At 53.9% G+C, this 22,030-nt stretch overlaps 6 protein-coding genes across 6 annotated transcripts; 1 reads left to right on the top strand and 5 right to left on the bottom strand.

Annotated features, from left to right (window-relative positions):
- Positions 1-5,016: 5,016 nt before the first annotated feature.
- Positions 5,017-7,117, bottom strand: VC83_08995 (uncharacterized protein; the record flags this gene model as incomplete). The annotated part of the gene is made up of 1 exon (XM_024472535.1): positions 5,017-7,117. Exon 1 carries the CDS (start codon positions 6,955-6,957, stop codon positions 5,017-5,019), a length of 1,941 nt encoding a protein of 646 aa, XP_024320055.1. The 5' UTR covers positions 6,958-7,117.
- Positions 7,118-7,324: 207 nt separating this feature from the next.
- On the bottom strand, positions 7,325-8,094 carry VC83_08994 (uncharacterized protein; the record flags this gene model as incomplete). The annotated part of the gene is made up of 2 exons (XM_024472534.1): positions 7,926-8,094; positions 7,325-7,842 (listed from the first exon to the last, which is right to left on the bottom strand). The coding sequence occupies exons 1-2, from the start codon at positions 7,951-7,953 to the stop codon at positions 7,325-7,327; spliced, it is 546 nt and encodes a 181-aa protein (XP_024320032.1). The 5' UTR covers positions 7,954-8,094.
- A 201-nt stretch (positions 8,095-8,295) lies between these two features.
- On the bottom strand, positions 8,296-8,571 carry VC83_08993 (uncharacterized protein; the record flags this gene model as incomplete). The annotated part of the gene is made up of 2 exons (XM_024472533.1): positions 8,296-8,501; positions 8,553-8,571. 2 exons carry the CDS (start codon positions 8,569-8,571, stop codon positions 8,296-8,298), a joined length of 225 nt encoding a protein of 74 aa, XP_024320033.1.
- CNA1 (3',5'-cyclic-nucleotide phosphodiesterase (PDEase) (3':5'-CNP)) lies at positions 8,339-12,267 on the top strand. Its single transcript, XM_024472532.1, has 5 exons — positions 8,339-9,113; positions 9,177-9,766; positions 9,816-10,756; positions 10,818-11,931; positions 12,004-12,267. Exons 1-4 carry the CDS (start codon positions 8,945-8,947, stop codon positions 10,840-10,842), a joined length of 1,725 nt encoding a protein of 574 aa, XP_024320034.1. The 5' UTR covers positions 8,339-8,944; the 3' UTR covers positions 10,843-11,931; positions 12,004-12,267.
- A 353-nt stretch (positions 12,268-12,620) lies between these two features.
- Positions 12,621-13,421, bottom strand: VC83_08991 (uncharacterized protein; the record flags this gene model as incomplete). The annotated part of the gene is made up of 1 exon (XM_024472531.1): positions 12,621-13,421. The coding sequence occupies one exon, from the start codon at positions 13,419-13,421 to the stop codon at positions 12,621-12,623; it is 801 nt and encodes a 266-aa protein (XP_024319992.1).
- A 334-nt stretch (positions 13,422-13,755) lies between these two features.
- Positions 13,756-14,898, bottom strand: VC83_08990 (uncharacterized protein). Its single transcript, XM_024472530.1, has 2 exons — positions 14,598-14,898; positions 13,756-14,542 (listed from the first exon to the last, which is right to left on the bottom strand). The coding sequence occupies exon 2, from the start codon at positions 14,499-14,501 to the stop codon at positions 14,223-14,225; it is 279 nt and encodes a 92-aa protein (XP_024319993.1). The 5' UTR covers positions 14,502-14,542; positions 14,598-14,898; the 3' UTR covers positions 13,756-14,222.
- Positions 14,899-22,030: the final 7,132 nt, after the last annotated feature.

Raw genomic sequence — 22,030 nt, 5'->3', positions numbered from 1 at the left:
GGATGCAGGAGAATGCCGGATGGCGGCGCAGTCCCTCGATGGCGATGCAGGGCTGGTCTGGCAGGGCGACCTGTCCCGGGGGCCGCAGCTCATGCGTCGCGAAGAGGTCGAGCAGGGTGCGCAGCTCCGGCCCCTTGAGGTCGTGGGGTGGGTGCCTCAGGTGCCACTCCTGGCTGGCGCGCGCGGGCATGAGGCAGGTCCCGCAGTCGCGGCAGAGCAGCACCCCGTGAGTTGCGAGGTAGGAGAAGCTGGCCGCCATCCTTCCCTTGCGCGAGCGGTGTGTGTGCGCTATTCGCCCTTCGTTGCATGCTCTGTATGCGTGCTTGATGCGCCTGCGCCGTCCCGGGGGTCTCCCAATTTGCTGCACAATAATCGCTCCACAATGGCCCGTGCGCGCGCGAGCGACAGGGGTCGCTCGCGTGGGGATTCCCAATTTGCACTACAGATACGGCCGCTTCTAGGGGTAGTCTGCTTGCCCTTTCTTAAGGAAAGGGCAATCCTATTTATGCCAAAGGAGTGTAGTTCTCTTATTTTCCATGACTTTCCATGACTAACCAGGCTTGGTAAATGTATTAGAAATCAAGTGCGACCCACAACTAGCTTGCTAATCATGTAGTGAACGTAAGAGAATCCCATAGAACCATCTCTTGGGTTCCTAGCCTATAGGAAGTGAAAAGGAGGTCCAAGGTCAGAGTACCTATAGACAAATTATGTCATAACTTAACCAATCTTGTGGGTAACTAAGGAGCGATGACGTGTAATGAATCATACAGGGTTGTAGAAGCTTCTAGAGCTATCGTTCATGTTCCTAGGCCTCTAGTTGGTAGAGATATGCCATGTGGTAGTATTGGCCCACCCCCTTAAGGAGGAGATTTTCTTAATAACTTGTTCAATGAGTGTCCAAATGATATGCCGTGATGTATGTAGCATAAACAGATGTAGTAGAAGAGTTTGCAGCAATCGTTGAGTAGTATTGCTTCTGTTGTTGGTGTGATAAGCCAAGATATGTATGGTGACTTGTAGGTTTGAGGAGGAGATTTCTAAGTTTGCTCTTGAGTTTGATAGCAAACTGAGTGCAACGAATGTCAGTATGACAACTGGCGCAGGAAGGCCTGGCGGAGCGGCACGACATAGACCAGGTAGTCCAGCAGGAGGTCTCCGATGGTGGCCGGCAGGAAGCGGATGTTGTCCTTGAACTTGCCCGTCTGCTGCTGGCCCTTGTGGTAGGTCGTGTGCAGCATCACGAGCCCGTGCTTGAGGTAGACGCTGCGCCTCCGCTGCGTGTTGCGCCAGGTGAGGGAGAACAGCTCGCTCTCGCGCAGCGGCTGGCCCGAGGCCATGTGGATGAGGACGAGGAGCCGCTTGAGGAACTCGTCAGCGACGGCCTCGTACTGGTCGATGGCCTTCTGTCGCCACACGACTCTCGCATCAGCCCCTCCATCCTCATCAGTGGTGTCGAGGAGTGATGCTCGGAGTGACTGCGACTCCTGTATAACGTTGCGCAGTGAGCCCGCGAACGGCTTCAGCAGTGCCACGTTCTCCCGGTGCTCGCCAAAGTACCAGCCGAAGTTGTCGGCATCGAGGTTGTCCTTAAGCGCCCAAGCGTGCATCCGTGGCAGGCCTGTTGCGCCAAACATGAGCTCATCGTGCAGCAGCTGCTGCGCCTGCCTGAACTCTGACAGCAGCAGCTGCTGCACCTCGTCCATGTTCAGGTCGACGTCCCTGTAGGTGAGGATCTGCTCGTCCTCGTCCCAATGTGCCTGGTGTGAGCCCACGCCCTCCTTCGACACTGCGAACAGCAGCAGGCGCCAGCCCAGTATCTCGCCCATGGGCGTCTCCATGTCTGGCCGCAGGTACTGCTCGCAGATGGTGTTGATGTGCTCGAGCGTGCTGCCGGCGCCCGACCTCTCGAGGTATGCGGCCGTGCTGAAGACGAGCAGCTGCACGGCCCAGATCAGGCCAGACAGGCAGCTGTTGAAGTTGCCCGGCTCCGTCCACGAGTTGGTGCGCGGCTTGACGCTGAGCATCGCGCAGAAGCTGAGGAGAGGCGAGCTGAAGCGGTCGCCGCTGAACTCGTGGCAGACGAGGGCCATGCAGAGGGACCGGAGGGCGTCGTTCAGGGCTGGGCGGTCTCCATCAGCAGTGCACTGCAGGGCTGCCTCCCAAGCCGCTGTCTGCTCGTCCGTCAGCCGGATCCAGTCCTCGGGGCACCTGCCCTGGTCCGCACTCCCGTCTCCCGTTGCAGCAGGCGTAGGTGGCGTGAAGTGGCTGCCGCAGTATGCCACGCGGTAGCAGTACGTCATGAACTGCTTCCAGTACCCAAAGTTCGTGCGCAGTGTGGAGGGCTCCTTCTTGGGGTCGAAGCCACGTGCCCTGCCTGCCCTGTAGCTGGCTGACGCCGATGATGATGATGCAGGCGCTTCGCGGAAGCGGCTCAGTGCGAGCTGCCTCGGCCATGTCAGCATGCAGTCCGGCCCGTCGAAGCACCAGCCGTGTGCCTCAGCGAGGATCTCGTCCATGACCTCGAGCATCAGCAACAGCTCGGGCTCTCCCTCATCTGCGCTCTTTGGCAGCGTGTAGGAGGCATGCATCTCGTCCTTCTGCAGGCCCCGCACGTGGTTTGCGATGCCCGTCCGCCCCAGCCATGGGACCACGGCCGAGCGGTGGCTGTCGAAGCCGTGCACCCTGCTGGCCTCCGTCTTGATGTCCTCTGCGACCATGTTCGCGTCCTCCTCGGCCAGCTCGAAGAAGTCCTGCTCCTGCGGCTCGAGGGCAATGGCAGCAGTAGGTGCGTCCCCTTCCGCCCTGCCGTCGTCTGTAACCGCGAAGTACCGGACGTGCTGGGTCTCAGCGAAGAAGGTCTGGACAGTGCACCTTCGCCACGACCTGCCCTCGGCCTGCCTGGCCGGCTTCTGCCCGTGCTCCTTGGACACGTGCGCCCTGATAGCTGGCTCCGACCGCGTAAGGCTCAGGCTCTGGCCGTCGACATCGCAGATGGCGCACACGAATGCCGCGTGGCACCGCAGTCCTGGAATGGGTGCGCAGGGCTGATGCGGCAGCTCGACCTCGCCCGGCAGCCGGAGCTCATATGTCGCGAAGAGGTCGAGCTGCGCTCGCAACTGAGAACCCTTCAGTAGGTGTGGTGGCTGCCTGAGGTGCCTCTCCTGGCTAGCGCGCGTGGGCGGGAGGCCGGTCTGGCACTTGGCGCAGAGCAGCACGCCGTGCGCCCGGAGGTAAGGGAACCTGGCAGTAGCTGCCATCACGTACGTCCGATGCTGGGACTTTGGCTGGGTAACAGAATTACTCTACTAAAGAAATACAGAGGTGCGCGCGCGCGCATGGGGACCGGAAAGGGGGGGGGGGGTTTCCCCAATTTGCGAAGGAATATTTGCGAAGGAATGGCCCATGCGCGCCTGCGTGACAGGGATCATTTGCGTGGGGATTCCCAATTTGCGCCAGAGATACGGCCAGTTCTTGAGGTAGGCGTCGTGCCTAGTGGACTCTTGGGAACTCACTCGAGTCCTCGGAGTCCTGGACTCTTAGGACTCTTCTCATCATCCTGCGAGTCCATCACGTGCCTAGTGGACTCCTGGGAACTCACTCGAGTCCTCGGAGTCCTGGACTCTTAGGACTCTTCTCATCATCCTGCGAGTCCGTCACGTGATACTTTCGGAACTACTATTCCCCGCTGCCCCTCCAGGTACCAGGGCCGGTCTCATGCGACCTCCCTCCTTCCTGTCCTGTAGTTGGCCAGCCTTCTTGTTCCGTCGTAACACATAATTTGTCTATAGGGGTACTCTAACCTTGGACCTCCTTTTACTTCCTATAGGCTACAAACCTAAGAGATGGTTCTATGGGATTCTCTTACGTCGACTACAGTTACCAAGCCTGGTAAGTCATGGAAAGTCTTGGAAAATGAGAGAACTACACTCCTTTAGCATAAATAGGATTGCCCTTTCCTTAAGAAAGGGCAAGCAGACAATACAGTAAATCGACTATCACATACTTCCACGTCTTTTCCAAGCTTCCAAGCATTGATCTTGTTACTCCTTGTTTCTGAAAAGTCAGTGAGGTGCTAATCTCTGACTTACCCCTGAGTTCCCAGACTCAACATTTGTTGCAACTTGTCTGAACCACTTCACTACATCACACACCTGATTGCTGCGTTGTGGAATAGTCTAAGCTACGACCCTTTGGCTCTGTTTCCTAAGACAGTGTGTTGTCTTAGTAAATTCATCCCTTCCTTGGGTGGCTAGATTCTCACATCTGGTGCACCCACCATTACACCTGAGTTCCCAGACTCAACATTTGTTGTAACTTGTCTGAACCACTTCACTACATCACACACCTGATTGCTGCGTTGTGGAATAGTCTAAGCTATGACCCTTTGGCTCTGTTTTCTAAGACAGTGTGTTGTCTTAGTAAATTCATCCCTTCCTTGGGTGGCTAGATTCTCACATCTGGTGCACCCACCATTACATCGGTGGGGTTGTTGGCCAACGGTTTTTCCACCTCCTCGGTCGGCGCGAGTATGTTCTCTAGCGGCTCCTCGTCGATCGGCGCGGGGCCATTCTCCAGCAGCTCTTCGTCGGTCGGCGCAGGTATGTTCTCTAGCGGCTCCTCGTTGATCGGGAGTCATGAGGATGGTGAGTGCATCGAGTCCATGGCTAAGGCGGCGGCGATGTGCAATTTATGCACGGCAGCGATGGGAGCGGGGATGAGCCACTACAATTATGTGCATGGCAGGGGTATTAGCGAACGTAGGATCATTGTAGAGTATCTACTGATAAGCCCCTTATTGATTCATACTCTAATGAAATTTTAGTAAAGGCTCACTATTTGTATTGTTACACCCTCCCCTCTCTATAAGCGCCGCCCTAATAGTACAAATACTATCAAAGAGAACTCTCTTTCCCCTCCAGCGCCTCCAGCGCCTTCCTCGCTTTTACCACCGCCTCCTTCGCCTCCCTCACCCCCTCCCCCACAACAACCCCCCCTCCCTCACCTCCCCCCTCCTCAGCACCCCCCCCATAACGCCCTCAACCCCCCTAACCGCCTTCCTCCCCTCCTCCCTAACCTCTCTCTCCCACCACCCCCTCCCCCCTCCCACCCCCCCTGCATGCGCCGCAGCGCCCACACCGTCCCCAGCGCCGCAACTGCACCCGCCTCATAAATCCCCACACTAAGATTCGACACGTAAATCAGCCCCGCGAACGCGCCGCTGAAGGCTGTCGTGCCGAGCGTTTGGGCGACGAGTTTCTGCGCTAGAGCTTGTAGGCGCGGGACGCTGGAGGTGGCGATGTACGAGCGTGTTAGGGGGATGTGGAGGGGCCAGGGGTGCGCTTTTATAGCGGGCGTGGCGATGGGGCCATCGAGTGGAGTATCAATGACTGGAATCACGTCGCGGACGCGGCGTGCGGCAGCCTCGGGCTCGATGCCGAGGGGTACCTCCTCCTCCGGGTCACGTATCGGCGGCGCATCTTTATACGCCCAATTCGCCGACGACGGCTGCGGAGTCGTCGGCTCAGCAAGAACACCAGCGGCGTCAATCTTACCAGCGATGTAAATAACCTCCTGCTCCGCACCAGTGAGGAAGCGCGATGCAAGAATGTCAGAGGTAATAGCCGACACGTCGTCAACGCGCCAGAACAGCTTCCACCACGCCAGCGCGCGCCAGCGCCGGCCTGAGAAAGCGAGGTCGAGTTGATCGCGTAGCTCGGTGTGCGCGCCCTCTGCCCACTCGTCCAGGTCGCGCTGGAGAGATTGCGTGGTGGATGGTGAGACCCTCGCTGAGAGCGCGGCGGATAGGGCGGAGGCTTCGCGGCAGTGGATTTTTTCTTCGGTAGAGGAGAGGAGAGAGCGGATGAGTGCGTGGACTGGTGGTTTTAGCGAAGAGGAGGTGGTGGATGAGCTCGAGCCGGAGATGACCCAGTCGCGGAGGGTGGGCAGGCCGGAGGCGGACCATTGTTGTTCGTATTTCAAAGCATTGCCAACGTTTTCGCGGAAGGATCTTAGGGCTGCGGTGCCGAGGGATACGTCGACGGAGTGGAATTGCGTGGTCGCGGCTGTGTCGTGGATGCTGGATGGGAGATCGACGGCGGTTTGGATGAGATCCGCTTCCATGGATGGGAGGCGGAGGAGTGATGCTGCGCCGAGGATGCCGTCGCCTACTATGAGGGCCTTGTGCACTGGTGCTGTTATGGGGGAGTAATGCGCGCCGAACGAGGCGGGGATCTGGATATTGGGAACCAGCACGTTCTCTGCGAGTTCCGCGGTCCCCTCCTCGGATTCCATCAACACATCTCCGTCGATAACCAGAATCTCGAGGTAATGATCCTTCAACATCGCCGAAGAGATCTGCACTTCCTTCAGTAGCCGATTCTTGAAGGCCCCCCCACCCTCGACATTCCCGCCTGACCGGTGGCTGATTCGTAATAACACCGGATCCTCCGTCGCCGTCAGACTCCTCTCCCACTCCTCCTCCGCCTTCAACGGATCCGCAAGTAGCAACCGTATAAGCTCCCTACTCTTCGCTGTAGACTTTCCCTGCCCCGCTAGCGCAATGACAGCAACGCGTATAACTTCCTGCCCAACCCTTTGCGCGACACCGCGTTGCGCCAGCCGCAACCGCGGGAGGTTGACATACCCAACGGCCTGCTTCTCGAGGTCGCTCAGGGCTTTCTCAAGCTCAGCAACAACTTGTTTCGGAGTAAGTGGCTTAGCCTCCCCATCCCCCTCCACCACCACAGTCGCAGTAGAGAGTTGTCGTCGCGCCCGCGGAATCGACGCAGCGGCGGTGGTCCCGACCTGCTCCCGCCGACACGGTACCTGTTTCCCAGCAGCTGCTGGCGCGGCATTGAATTGGCAGAGTAAACATTTCGACGTCTTTGGCAGCAGGGAATTGGTGCGCGCGAGTCGCAGTCGCCCGGGGGCTAGCCGTGGAAGTCGTGGCGGCATTTGTGGTTGTGCTAGGCGGGAGGAATCGCGATGGAGCAGGAAGCTTAGGTGAGGTCGGCGGCGGCTAGCGAAATAAACTTCAGCGGCTCGTTAACGTAGCCTTGTGTGTGCAGCCGTGTTTGACGGCCGTGTTTGATGGCGAGAGACAAGACAATAATATAATGCGATTGTCACCGAAACAGCCAGTTAAATAAATTACCGAACTAATTACTGGATACTTTCTTTCTATACAGAGCAAATATACGTATAAACATACTACTCATCACCCCTCCCCCTCATCACCCCCTCCCCCTCATCACCCCGTCCCCCTCATCACCCCCTAATCACCCCTCATCACCCCCTCCCCCTCCACCTCCCCCTCCCAACCCTACCGCATCACCAACCCCCCAAACGCCCTATCCATCTCCTGCCCCTCCCTCATAACCCTATCCGACAAACTCTCTCCCAACCCATCCCCCTCCTTCTCACTATCCATTATACTCACCCCCCCCCCACATCTCGCCGCCCTCTGCGCCGGCTCCAAAATCCTCGCCTCACTATCCAACCACCCCGGCGCAACCCTCCTCTTCTCCGCCAACTCCCTCGCCCGTATCCCCTCCTCCCACCCCCTCAGCTCGCGGTCCGCATCATCTTGTACTTTCGCGATGTACGCCTGCAGCGCTTTGCACGACGCGAGGATCTCGTCGGGGTGTGCGGCGTGCCCGGCGGCTGAGACGACGTATTGTGGTTTTGAGTCGGCAGCGCCGGCGGTGGATGTTGTGGCGGTGGAGGAGCGGGGGAGGGTGGAGGGGAGGGTCTTGTAGGTGTAGGGGAGGGTGGTGGCGGTGGGGAGGGAGATGAAGGGGGAGACTGTGAGGGGGACTTGGGCGAGTAGTGGGTGTGCTTCTGGGGGGGGGGGAGGGTGTCAGTGTATTGTCTGGACGTAGCTGGGTTGGGGGGGGGGGGGGTTGGAGGGGATGGGCGCTCACTGTTGTCGTTCATCTTGATCAAGACCATGGTAGTTTGATCCGTATGATGTTCTGTATGATCTGTATATTGAGAGTATATTGAGGAGTATATTGATCCCTACCATCTGTATATTGAGAGTATATTGAGGAGTATATTGATCCCCAGATCTGTATATTGACGAGTATATTGACGAGTACTATCAATCCCCCCTCCATCTTCTATCACGTGATATGGACATCGGCTGTTTTGGGTTCTGTCCGCCGACCAATCACAGCCATCCATTCACCAACGCTGAGCCCTTGGACAGTAGTCCTGTGTATCTCTACTTGCTCTGCTCGACTCCTCCCTTGTTATCTGACCTTGTGCCTCACCTAAACCAAGTACTGCTACTTACCTCATTGCGCCCAAGTACCTCTTCCGCCTCTTCTGCCTCTTCTGCCTCTTCTGCCTCTTCTGCCTCTTCTGCCTCTTCTGCCTCTTCTGCCTCTTCTGTTCCGCCTCCTCCGCCTCTTCCGCCTCTTCTGCCTCTTCCACCTCCTCCACCTCCACCTTTTCTGCCTCTTCCACCTGTTCCACCTCTCCTCCTCTTTCACTATCTATCTCCAACTTCAACTTCTGCATTGATTGCAGACTACGATTCAACTTACCATCACTTTTAACGATCATCTACGATCATCTACGATCAAACGACTCTGAAGATATACGACTCTGAAGATATACGACTCTGAAGATATACGACCTAATTTAACGTGTCACGGTCTGATTTGCGCCTTCATCGATAACTTAGTCCTCATATCTGCTGTCGCTAATAACAAAGTACAACGAATCCCACAAACACCTCGTTCTGCCCCTCAAAATCCGAGACGCTTACCCTCATCTCACCCCAGATCCCTGCGACAAGACCACAACTTTCCACACGAAAACACACCACCTTCTCATACCCGTGGCACACGACTTACCACGCTCTCCTCACCACCTACCTTCCTCGGAGCGATAGATTCATAGGAAAAGGGACTTCATTCCCAAGGGATCTGCAGCCATGGATGATACCGAGCCCGTCGCCGGAGCGCTGCCTGGCGCGGACAGAGCCCAGATTGACAATGCCATCCGCGCACTGAGCGAGAAGAAGCCCATCCCGGAAATTGACTTCACACTGCACACCATGGAGGACGGGAGCCAGGTCAGCACCCTAGAGAGAGTCTGCAAAGGTATGGACTACAATAAGTGACGAGCCGAGACACACGAGACGCTTTGGCTAACATGTGCGACAGACGTCCAAGCACCCGCGATGCGCCCGCCGACCGACGACCAATTCTTCTCCAAGGAGGACCCCGCGAAGCCGGATCTGGCTTTCCTGAAGCAGCACTTTTACAGAGAGGGACGCCTTACGGAGGAGCAGGCCCTGTATATTATCAATGAGGGAACCAAGGTCCTCTCGAAGGAGCCCAATCTCCTCGAGATGGATGCGCCGATTACCGTCTGCGGTGATGTCCACGGCCAATACTACGACTTAATGAAGCTGTTCGAGGTTGGCGGAGACCCTTCGGACACCAGATACCTGTTCCTCGGTGACTACGTCGATCGCGGCAACTTCAGTATAGAGTGCGTTCTGTACCTCTGGTCGCTGAAGATCTGGTACCCCAACACCTTGTGGCTCCTGCGCGGAAACCACGAGTGCAGACATTTGACCGATTACTTCACCTTCAAGCTCGAGTGCAAGCACAAGTACTCCGAGAACCTATACGAGGCCTGCATGGACTCTTTCTGCGCCCTGCCCCTGGCTGCGGTCATGAACAAGCAGTTCCTCTGTATTCACGGTGGACTGAGCCCCGAATTACATACCCTCGATGACCTCAAGAGTGTAAGTGAACACGCGATACCATGCCTGACGCCCATACTAACTTTCCAAGATCGATCGTTTCCGCGAGCCCCCGACTCAAGGCCTGATGTGCGACATTCTCTGGGCGGATCCCCTCGAGGAGTTCGGCCAAGAGAAGACCTCTGAATACTTCATCCACAACCACGTTCGCGGATGCTCCTACTTCTTCTCATACCCCGCCGCCTGCAACTTCCTCGAGAAGAACAACCTCCTCTCCATCATCCGCGCGCACGAAGCCCAAGACGCCGGATACCGCATGTACCGCAAGACGCGCACGACCGGCTTCCCCTCGGTGATGACCATCTTCTCCGCGCCCAACTACCTCGACGTCTACAACAACAAGGCCGCGGTCCTCAAGTACGAGAACAACGTCATGAACATCCGCCAGTTCAACTGCACCCCGCACCCCTACTGGCTCCCCAACTTCATGGACGTCTTCACCTGGTCCCTCCCCTTCGTCGGCGAGAAAATCACAGACATGCTCATCGCTATCCTCAGCACCTGCTCCGAAGACGAACTCAAGGAAGAATCATCCGCCTCCACCCCCCCCCCCATCTCCTCCCCCACCTCCGAAGGCGGCACCGTGGCCGTCTCCACCCCCCTCCCCCCCACAGACCCAGAGAGCATCGAATACAAGCGCCGCGCCATCAAGAACAAGATCCTCGCCATCGGCCGCCTCTCCCGCGTCTTCCAAGTCCTCCGCGAGGAATCCGAGCGCGTCACCGAGCTCAAGACGGCCTCCGGCGGGCGTCTGCCGGCTGGTACGCTCATGCTCGGCGCCGAGGGGATCAAGAATGCGATTAATAGCTTTGAGGACGCGAGGAAGGTGGATATCCAGAATGAGCGCTTGCCGCCGAGCCAGGAGGAGGTGACGAGGCAGAGTATTGAGGGGAGGGCGGCCGCGATTGATAGGGCGGTGCATGAGGCGGATAATGATACGGCGTTGCAAACGCTGTCGAGGAGGTTGAGCACGTGAGTTTCCTTCTTCTGGAGAGTGGTGGGGTAATAGAGAAAAAGACTAATGTTGTTGTAGGGACCGTAAGCGCAGAAGCGGATAGATGCGTGAAGGGAACGGAGGAGCGTCTTATCTCCCATCCCTCATCCTGATAGTGTGAGGGATGGCGACTGTAGGATTCTTTGCGGGTGGTTTGAGGGAGTGGTTGGGTTGGGAGAAGGGAGAGGGAGGGAGGTGTACGGGAGACATGCAAATGCATATGCAGCGATACCACATATGTAGACGGGGAAATGTGCAGTATACAGACTACGAAACTATTATGCAATAATAGTTTCGTAGTCTGGTGGATGGTGCTGAATAGGGAGGGATGGATGGATGGGGTGTTTAATGCTATAGTGGGCTGAATAGGTAGTAATCACCTTCCATGCCCTTCCCCTTTTGTATATATGGTAACTTGAATTCGTACATCGCGCCTGAGCCACCCCGGGCCGGGGATTGGGACGTGGATATGCAGGTGTCGCTCGTTCATACTTAGTGAGGGCGTAGAAAAGCCGTGGTAAAGGACATACGTCAGTTGGGCAGGAGCTATGGTAAAACATTGGGAAGGTGCAATGGCCAGAAGATTGAATAGAGCCGGGAAGGAGCTATCAGCGGGAAGGGATAGATCTGGGAAGGAGCTATTGTGAAATATCACCTAGTGGTGGAAGGTGCTTTCCTCTGGTCGCTCTTGCCACTTTTCGACACCCATTCGACACCCAGCCCATACAATATGCGACACGTTCCTCCACATAGCCCCGTACAGGATAGACGTGAACATCATCACAAATGCCTTCTTCGCCATGGTCGACCTACGAGGATCCCCCGACAACGATCTAGTATGCGCCCTCAAGGCCGCCTTCCTCAAAGCATACAACCCCCTCCAAGACCAGATCCTCAGCATCACATCCATCCACACCTCCGACCCAACCCCGCGCTTCAAAGGCATCATCCGCGCCCACGACATCTCCACACGCCATTCGCCTTCACTTGGATCTGGTTTGTAATTCGGAGCTGTTTGATGATCATGTTGTGAGAATGACGTCGGATATGCCGTCGACGATGGCGCATCATATCACTTATTTGGGCATGGCCATGTTTCAGCGCGGGCTTTCCGAGAAGGAGGGGAAGGATGCGATGAACAAGTGCGAGGAGTGTAAGTTGTAGCTCTTCAATCCCGTGCTGTTTGTGGAGAGGAGAGGATGCTGATAAGGCCTCTTTGTTATAGTGCGTGATGTATTAAAGGAAATTGTGCTCAAACACCCTCTTGCGGGGAGGATTGTGAGGCATGCTGACGTTATCAAGAGTCTAGAGAGCTGCTTTGGATGAGTGTGAGACTGATAGTGGTGGCGAGGGAGTGTACTGAATCGATTACTCGTGGGCACCTTTCCTAGACGAGGCTACTTGTGCTGATAGGGGCTTAGCGGGGAGTACTGGATATGTCAGTTGGATGCACTGGATCAATATTGGGCGTTGGGTATTGGAAAGGCCTCTTTGAGATGATAAGACAAAAGTCTATACAAGGGCGTTTCAATAATCTATCTTCTGTTTGGTTTTAAGCTCTGAATACGGCTCATAATGGATATCCAGCCTACCAGGTGAGAACTCCTACCTATGCATCGCTCGAGTCCGTGAAATATTCAAACCCAGCCGGCTCCTCCGCAACCTCCCCATCGCCATCTACAGCACCATCAGCATCACCTCCCTCCCCTGCCGCCTCCGCACTCCCACCCACCCCTCCAACCCCCCTCTCCCTCGTCGAACCCAACAACCCCCCCACCATCTCTGCCCACTCCCACGGACTCTCCGTCCCCCCCGGCACAGCATTAAAGTACTCCCACCCCATCACCCCCCCCACCCCGTCCCCAACCACTCCGTAACCCCCATCAGCGTCTCCGCAAAAACCCCCATCTCCACAAACCCCGCCCCATTCCCCTGATTCGTCACAACCCCCATCACCACCTTCCTCGGATCCCACCCCCCTCCTCCTTCCCCCACCACCAACCGCAAATACCCAGTCGGCGTCCGCACATCCCCCCACCCACAGTAAAACTGCGCATTATACCATGCGATCTCGCTTCCCCTCTCTGACTCCAAATCCGCATAATCAAACCCACTCAGATTAGCCCTCGGATCGCGCGTCGCCAGCGCCGTCGCCACAGGTGCAAGGGTAATGATAAACCCGCCCCCGAAATCCGAACGTAAGCGATCAATGAGCCGAATCACCCCAGACAGCGACATTTTCTCTTCCACATCCAGGTCCAGCCCGTCCAGCTGCTCCGAACGGATAAAAGCATACAAAAGCATATAGTACCTCTTGAACTCCCCCTCCTCCCCATCAAGCACCTTGAATGACCCCTGCGCTGCCCCACCGAGCATACCGAGGACCTTGATTCCCCCTTGCTTCAGGGCGCGGAGCTCGGCGAAGAGAGTCTGGTTCCGTGGGTGCGAGGGCGCGTGGTCGTTGAGCGTCAAGTGCGGCGTGGTGGGGTGGCCGTTGAGGTGGATGGCGGCGAGGATGAGGTGCGTGAGCGGGGTTTCGAGGAGGGGTAGGAGCGGGACGTGGGCGCCGGAGGGGGTGTGGTGGGTTTGGTGGTAGAGGATTAGGCGGGGTGTCTGCGAGGTCTGCGAGGGGATAGGGGGCATGGCGGGCGGTTTGGCGGGGTAGTGAGCGTGGGGTGGGATTGGGTTTCTCAGGTTGGCAATGATGATCGATTTCTAGGTTCTCGTAGCGTGCATTGGGCTGATTTGGTCTGCATATAGGTAGTTGATGGTGGTTTGGGGTGGACGAGGCTGACAGATCTCTAGTTGGGGCAGGCGCGATATTAGATTAGATTAGATTAGATTAGATTAGATTAGATCTGTCGGTCAGTTTTGACGATGTGGGTCTCGGCTTGTTGGGAAAGGAAGGGGTAACCTGTGGTGGCATTTTCATGGCGAGTAAGGCGCGAATACGTCATTGCACAAGTGTTAAATATGTCTCGGAAATATAGTAAAGTTTGTTGGGTGGCGTATATTAAGGCGACTACAGAGAAATAAGAAAGTATGGGCTTCAGCAAGCTAGATTCATACGAAATAAATGCCTTCTTTCTTGAACCTATCATTATGATACAGCCGCATACTTGCTAAAGTTGACATGCTACTATATACTTGTGATCTGAAGGTGATGGCAAGGGAAACAAAAATCACCACAGCCATTCTACTCATCCAATGTACTCCATCATGAACGAGTGAATGAATCCCAATATAACCAATACGTATGCCAAACGGCAGTGCAGGCCCGACCTAAATGCCAGACAAATGCTGCGCTACCGTATGCTGCGCCCCGATAAGATGCCCCTCCCATCCAGACCGAAGGTGCTTCATATCTCATGTGTGATATAACGTATCGTCTATCTTTTGATCGCACGCACCCATTGTCAGGTAATCATAAAGGACTCAGTCCTATCAACCTTTCCTCCCCGACGCAAAATCATGCGCAGTAATCGGTGACTTGGGGCCTTCATTCCCTTTCCCGGGGATTGACCCACTACTCGATGTCGTCCCGACGGTACTGGAGCCATCCTTCGCCTTGCCTAGCTCAGGCGCTGTGGTCGAGGCTGTGTCGCGGAACTGTTGGAACTGCGCGCGTGTGTAGGAGAGCATGGTGTTGTTGTAGGAGGAGAGTGTTGTGGGCATGGCGAGGGTTGATGTCGAGGGGGCGGTTGTTGGTGTTGCGGTAGGCATTGTGAGGGGTTGTGTTTTGTAGTTTGGGGCTGTGGAGGTGGGTGGTTGGTTGTCAGAGTACTGAAGATTCCGGGGGGGATGAAGATGCTTAGATATCTTTTGAACGCCTCCCTACTCGGACTTGTATCGCCGATCGAAAAGGAGAAGCGTCTTACCCCAAACCCCAAAGGTGCAGATGTGCAAAAAGGTTGGCAATCTCGATCCACCTGTCTTGCTCGCAGTTATCGTCAAATCGTCTGTTTTTTCTTCTTCGCGGATTAAGAGACTCGGCCGTATCTTTCTGCTAAGCAAGTTTTGGTGATTAATACCTGCATGAGGCCGGGGATCTTCGCAGGGGATCTTCGCCGGGGATCTTCGCAGGCTTATAAGACGACCGCTCCGGCCCACTATCGCGTGGTTCTGACGTCGAGCGTGGCGCAGTTCACGTAGGCCTCGGCGGGCGGGGGAGGGGGCTGGGTGGTGGCGGCAAGTACACGGCCCCGACCGTCCTGGTTAGGCGATGGTGGCGGCAAGTACACGGCCCCCGACCGTCATGGCAAGGCGATGGTAGGTGAGATGGTGGTGGTGGGTGGCGGGGGGATGACGATAAGGAATCGTTAGTCACCTACCGTGCATACGGTAGGTGACTAACGATTCCTAGTGTGATGTTCCCCGCTGCGGAGAGAAAACTACGTATGCCAAGCCCTTCGCGTCGTCACTGATCCCTGCATCAGAAGTGGCTTTAGTGGGCATTAACAACCACTATTGGGTTTACCGGCTTTATCTTGTACTGGGAACTCCGTAGGGATATGATATTGGATGCTTCATACACGTAGCTGTCCACCGTAATGAGTTGCGTTTTCCCTGTCGCAGCCGCGTCTGTCTCGTCGGTGTCTCCGCTCTCTGTGAGGCTGTGGCGGAGTTAGATGAGCCGCTGTTGCAAGCTGCTTCTCGCTGTTGGAAAGATAAATCATAAAGCATTTCTACACTTCTACATACATCCCCATTCCTGTTCGGCTTAACGGCTCCCCATTTCTACGATCAAGCTTATCGCTGCTGGCCCTTTGATAATACCCGTTAGTCGTGGTAAAGAAAAGACGCACATATAAATCGTCCGCAACGCATCAGATATCCTGTTCTGGATACAAAGCGCGAAGAGGCCGACGACATGGTGACCCGAATACGGTTTAGCGGCAATGCTTCAGTTTGTTTTGTGGCAGGGCAGGAGCTACAGTCAAAACCTCGATCCTCAACCTCTTTTGTGCGATATTTTTCCACGGACCAATATTTTTACCATACAAAATACGATTCAACGATTATCATCTTTTCCAGCCTGTTTATTGTCTTAATGTATATTCCGACAGCCATTAGAATCACCCAAAATGCCTTGAAAAAGGCCGATTACAGTCGACGAGCAGTGTGCCTTTCAACACTGGGCCCACCAACAAGTTCCAAAGTGTCATGACACTCCTTCGATATTTGTGTCATGACCCTTCGATTCGCTTTAGTCTCTAGTACTTATTTCACTATGTCATTCGCTTCACCTGCTTCGCTCACTTCGCTCACTTCGCTTCACCTGCTTCGCTCACTTCGCTCACTTCGCTTCACTTGCTGACCTAGATCAGCCCAAAATGACTACTGGCTTAGGCTCTCTTGTTATTGGCCCGCTTCACTAGGGCTCGCTTAGCTAGGGTTCAGTTAATTAGTGCCTTCGCTTATTTGGCACTAGGGATTTTTACTGTTATATAAGCACTTATTGCTCATGTCTCTTATTGATCTTTAGCTAGCAAATTATACACTACTTGGCCTTCTTGCAATTCCTCCTGCTTCAACCTACTTTGCATTCTCTTACTTCGAGTCGAACCACTTGGCCAACCTGTTAGTCTCACCACTTGACCCCTATGGTATAAAGTATATGCTTTGGAGCCTGAACTACTATACCTTGTCCTACTGCTTCGAGTATCAAAGTCTTCACATTATACTTCGGATACTTCTGCAGACTCAAAGGTCAGCCTCGGTTCGAACTGTCCTTACACAAAGCCAACTCAGCGGCAGTTTATCGAATGGTTTGAATGACAGTATCATCACAAATTAAGCCAGTCGACTATTTCCAAATCACTAAGCAACTTTGAGGCCCTTGATAAGAACCAAGACACTAGAATCCAATGCCGTCGATGTAAGGATGCCTCCCTCAGTGACAGAAAGGGTCTGAGTCAGACAGGTTACGGTCACATGATGAGAGTTTAAGGCAGGTTAGCCGAGTCAGACCCATTTCAGGTACTTAAAAGGATTGACCCAATGGGTCCCTCTCCCTCAGTGACAGAAGGTATCTGAGTCGGACAGGTTATGGTCACGTGGTGAGAGTTAAGGCAGGTTAGCTGAGTCGGACCTGTTTCAGGTATTTAAGGGATTGACCCAACAGGGTTCCTCTCCTCATCTTTTTTGTATCCTTTGTAGTAGACTATAGGATAGCATCCGTTTAGCCTCCGACTCACACTCTCATATGCTATTACTGTGAGCTGGGTGCCCTGTGTCCTTACAGTTGACTAGGCCAGTAGCCAAAGCTAGAGGAAATCCTTTGGGAGTGGCAGATTCAGATTGAAGAAAAGGGAGGCTTTACAACTGGCGATATACTACAGCAGAAGGCACAGCAGATCTGGAAACGACTGCCAGAATATACTGGCCAAGAGTGCCCATCGTTTTCTACTGGCTGGCTCGAAAAATTCAAAAAGCGACATCATATACAATCACGACAACGGTTTGGAGAGGCAGCATCAGTTCTGGAAAATGTTGAGGAAGAAATGAGGGCACTACAGACAATAGCAAGGGAGTTTCAAGAAGAGGATATATACAATATGGACGAAACTAGACTCTTCTGGAAGATGATGCCATCACATGGCCTCTCATCACAGCTCCAATCTGGTGTTAAGAAGAATAAGACTCGGATCTCCCTGGTTTTCTGCGTCAACACTACTGGAACAGACTGACTCCCTGTTTGGGCAATTGGCCATGCAAAAGCACCTTGAGCATTACAACAAATTAATATACCAACAATGGGGGCACAATGGAAAGCAAACAAGAAGGCTTGGATGACTGGAATACTTATGAGTGAATGGCTTCAAGCCTTTTATCGGCATATTGGAACTACTCGGCAAATACTCTTAACGATAGATGGCTTTTCAGCACACTATACTGGGGCTGAGCTCAACCCTCCTCCCCCTAATATCCGCATTTGCTGGCTTCCAGCTAACAGTACCAGTCGTTTCCAGCCTCTTGATCAAGAAATTATTCAAAATGTTAAAGCTTATTATCGACAACATTGGCTTCAGTTTATAATTGACACTATTGTTACGACGGAACAAGAAGGCTGGCCAACTACAGGACAGGAAGGAGGGAGGTCGCATGAGACCGGCCCTGGTACCTGGAGGGGCAGCGGGGAATAGTAGTTCCGAAAGTATCACGTGATGGACTCGCAGGATGATGAGAAGAGTCCTAAGAGTCCAGGACTCCGAGGACTCGAGTGAGTTCCCAGGAGTCCACTAGGCACGTGACGGACTCGCAGGATGATGAGAAGAGTCCTAAGAGTCCAGGACTCCGAGGACTCGAGTGAGTTCCCAAGAGTCCACTAGGCACGACGCCACTATATAAGTAGATAGTATTTCCTTAGATAGGAGCTTCGTGCTCAACTCAATACAGTATTTGTTATATACTAGTAACGTGTTACTTGAAGCCTTTGTGTCTGATCCCCTGCCTCCTCTGATAAGTAAACCTTTATGCAAGAGAACCTCTGTGTCTTCTATCGTTTAGAAGTCAGCGTTACACTTTGAGCACCACTTCTACGAGGTACCGGCTTACACACAAAGCAACATGTCTGTCGTCAGTTCGAAGGGGAAAACCCCCACCACGCCAACTTCGTCTCAGAGGTCTAAGCCTGAGAATGAAGAGATGCCCGATGCACCCACTGTCAACGAACTCAAGGAAACTCTACGCGTCAAGTTGCCCGACACTTACTCCGGCAACTGAAAGGAACTTGAGGTGTTTTTGCTACAGGTCGAACTGTACCAGCACTTCAATGACGAGAAGTTTCCCACCCAGGAGAGCTATGCCCTGTGGACTGCATCCTACCTTAGGGGGGAAGCCCTGCGATGGATCGAACCATTCCTCAAGGACTATTTCAAATATGAAAGTACCAATGGAAGCATGACAACTACGCAGACTATGTTTGGCAGCTGGAATGGATTCTGTAAGGAAATCCGACGCATGTTCGGAGACATCGATGAGATTAAGACCGCAGAAGACCATCTGTTTGCACTTAAGCAGACTGGCAGCGCCCTCACATACTCCACAGAATTCCAGAGATACGGCAATCAGACAGGATGGGACGCCAGCGCACTCATCAGCCACTACCGACGTGGGCTGAAGAGCCATATACGTATGGAACTTGCCCGTTTGGAACAACAACCAACGGACATGGTAGCGCTAATCGAACATACGGTCCGAATCGACAATCGACTATACGAATTCCAGAAGGAACGTCGGACCTATGACAAGCCCAAGAAAAGTTACCCCTACCGGGGAAACGAGGGCAGACGACGGGATCAACACCCGCAAGACAACCGTTGGTCGGACCCAATGGAACTCGATGCCACGTTCAAACCTGGACGACCCCGTGACCCTAAGAAAGACAGACAATTCAAGGAAAGACTCTGTTTTAACTGCGACAAGCCAGGCCACATGGCCCGAGACTGCAGACAGCCAAAGAAAGGGAACGGCGGATGCAAAGTCGGCAAACAACTCAATGCCACCTGGACAGGACAGTTGAATGCAACGTTTGTGAGCAAACAGGACTGGGGAATAAACGGCGAAAGCACCCCAGAAGACGAGAGCTCAGATGAAGGGTCGGAGGCGGAATCGTTCACCGTCTCGGAACAGGAGACCTTCGATGAACTCGCACCTACGGAACCAATGAGTCCACGGTGCAAGAACGTAGTAAGACGCATGGCAAAACACGCCCACGCGAAGATTAGGGCCGAACGAGACAAGCCCAATGACCAGAGGAGAATCCCCATGCTTAAAGACCTCTACGGGAACCTGTTACAGGAACTTCCGTTAAAGTGCAAGGTGGACGACTGCAAGGATGACCTCTGGAGATACTACGACCAACTAACGAATACCCGCAGGCTGCTTGGCACGTCCCAAGACGTAGCTAAGTTGGAAGCCCAAGAAGCGGAAGAACTGGAGAAGGATGTCGAGCATATGGCTAAACTGAAGTATATGAAAAGCGTCGAACTTTACTACCAGGACCGCAGGAGAGCCCTGAAGAAGTACGACGAGAAAGCCAGAGATATGCTCTGACGGGAAAATGCGAGACCCACTCCATGCATCGAAAGGAGAGCCATGGAGCAACTAGACACGTTCTCCACGCCTCCGAGGAAAGATAGTGCATGGGTGAGAGGACAGCGGGAACTATCAATGACAGACGCAACAGAGACTGATCATCCCTGGCACGCGTATGTCTACTGGGAGTATTGCAGCGAAGATGACTGCAAGCTCCACTGGAAAAAGAAACACCAGAATCAGTTGTTTCCCCGATCCTTGCCCAGGATACACTTCAGAGACGCAGAGCAAGTTCACGCCCTCAGGCGAAGCCAGTCTGAAGGGGACTTGCCTATCAAAAGCGAACAGGTATACGAAAGATATCCACACCTGCTGAACGACGCAGCAGAGACAGGGAGACGATCTCCCCAAGGACCACCATTGGAAGCGGATGAATACTATCCTTCCTCGGACGAGTCAAAAAACTAGGAGTCCTCGACGGTAGGCCACCGGCGAGCGACACGAAGAGGCCTAGTACAGACCAGCTATGCGCCACGACGGGCAGCATGCAACTATATGTGGTCGCTAGGATACAACAGCGACACCTCCGAGCAATGATTGACTCAGGAGCGACGGGCAACTTTATGACAAAGAAAGTAGCAGACACGCAAGGTTTCAAGACGCAATTGAAAACCGAACCATACCCGTTAATGGTCGTAGATGGAGAGCCCATCTCGACTAATGAAGGAATGGTGACCCACGAAACGGTCCCATTGGAAATGGTCATGCTACACGGGCACAAGGAAACGATTCAGTTTGACATCGTGCACATGGACAACCATGCGTGCATCCTTGGTGTGCCATGGCTCAAGAAACACAACCCCCAGATCGACTGGTGGAACGAGAAAGTTGTGATGAGCCAGTGCGCGTGTGAACAACGGACGGACACGCGACAACGGGAGAAACCCTCCCAGGGCCGGAAGGAGTTATGTGCAACCTCCGAGCTCGATGACCTAGCCCAGGCATCCTCACCGACGAGTATACCGGTGGAGTACAAGGAATACGAGCAATTATTCCAGGAAGGCCCTAAGAACGAGGCGCTTCCTAAGCACCAACCATGGGATCACGAGATACCTTTGGAGAAAGACAAGAGTCCACCGTTCGGACCAATATATCAGCTATCGGAAAAGGAGCTGAAGGTACTTAAGGAGTACATCGATGATAACCTAGCGAAAGGATTCATCAGACCATCCACATCACCAGCAGGAAGTCCGGTGCTTTTCGTACCAAAGAAAGACGGCTCCCTACGGTTATGTGTGGACTATCGAGCATTGAACAACATCACAATCAAGGACAGGTATGCCCTGCCGTTAATCAACGAACTACACGATAGATTTCAAGGAGCAAAGATCTTCAGTAAGCTAGATCTGCGAGGAGCATACAACCTGATCCGAATCAAGGCTGGGGAAGAGTGGAAAACAGCATTCCGCACCCGCTATGGCCTATTCGAGTATCAAGTCATGCCCTTTGGGCTAACAAACGCACCCGCATCTATGCAACGACTGATGAATGATGCTTTGCACGAATACTTAGACATCTTTACCATTGTCTACCTAGACGATGTCCTGGTGTATTCAGCAACCAAGGAGGAGCATGTCAAGCATGTCAAACTCGTCCTGAAGAAACTAAAGGAGTACAGCTTACTCCTCAAACCAGAGAAGTGCGAGTTCCATAAAAACCAAGTCGAATTCTTGGGTTACATTATCGGAATGCACGGCATCAAGATGGACCAAGCAAAAGTAACGGCAGTGTTGGAATGGCCAACACCGACCACGGTCAAGGAAGTGCAAGCCTTCCTAGGCTTCGCCAACTTCTACCGAAGATTCATCTCGGGATATTCCAAGGTAGCTCAACCACTCACGGAGCTTACCAGAAAGGATCTCGAATTCAAATGGACGGACAAGGCAGAGGCTGCTTTCCAGGAACTTAAGACGAAGTTCACGGAAGCACCTATCCTTGCTACATTTGACCCTGCAAAGAAGATCATCCTCGAAACGGACTCTTCTGACTTCGCAATTGGAGCATGTCTGAATCAACCAGACGAGAACGGTAAGTTCAAACCAATCGCGTACTACTCTAGGAAACTGTCACCCGCGGAACTCAATTACGACATCCACGACAAGGAGCTACTGGCTATTGTCGTTGCCTTTGAGCAGTGGCGAGTATATCTTGAG

Source organism: Pseudogymnoascus destructans (assembly GCF_001641265.1).
Source record: "Pseudogymnoascus destructans isolate 20631-21 unplaced genomic scaffold scaffold_31, whole genome shotgun sequence".
Classification (NCBI taxonomy): domain Eukaryota; kingdom Fungi; phylum Ascomycota; class Leotiomycetes; order Thelebolales; family Thelebolaceae; genus Pseudogymnoascus; species Pseudogymnoascus destructans.
The sequence above is the reverse complement of the archived record's forward strand: the minus strand, read 5'-3'. Positions and strand labels throughout refer to the sequence as shown.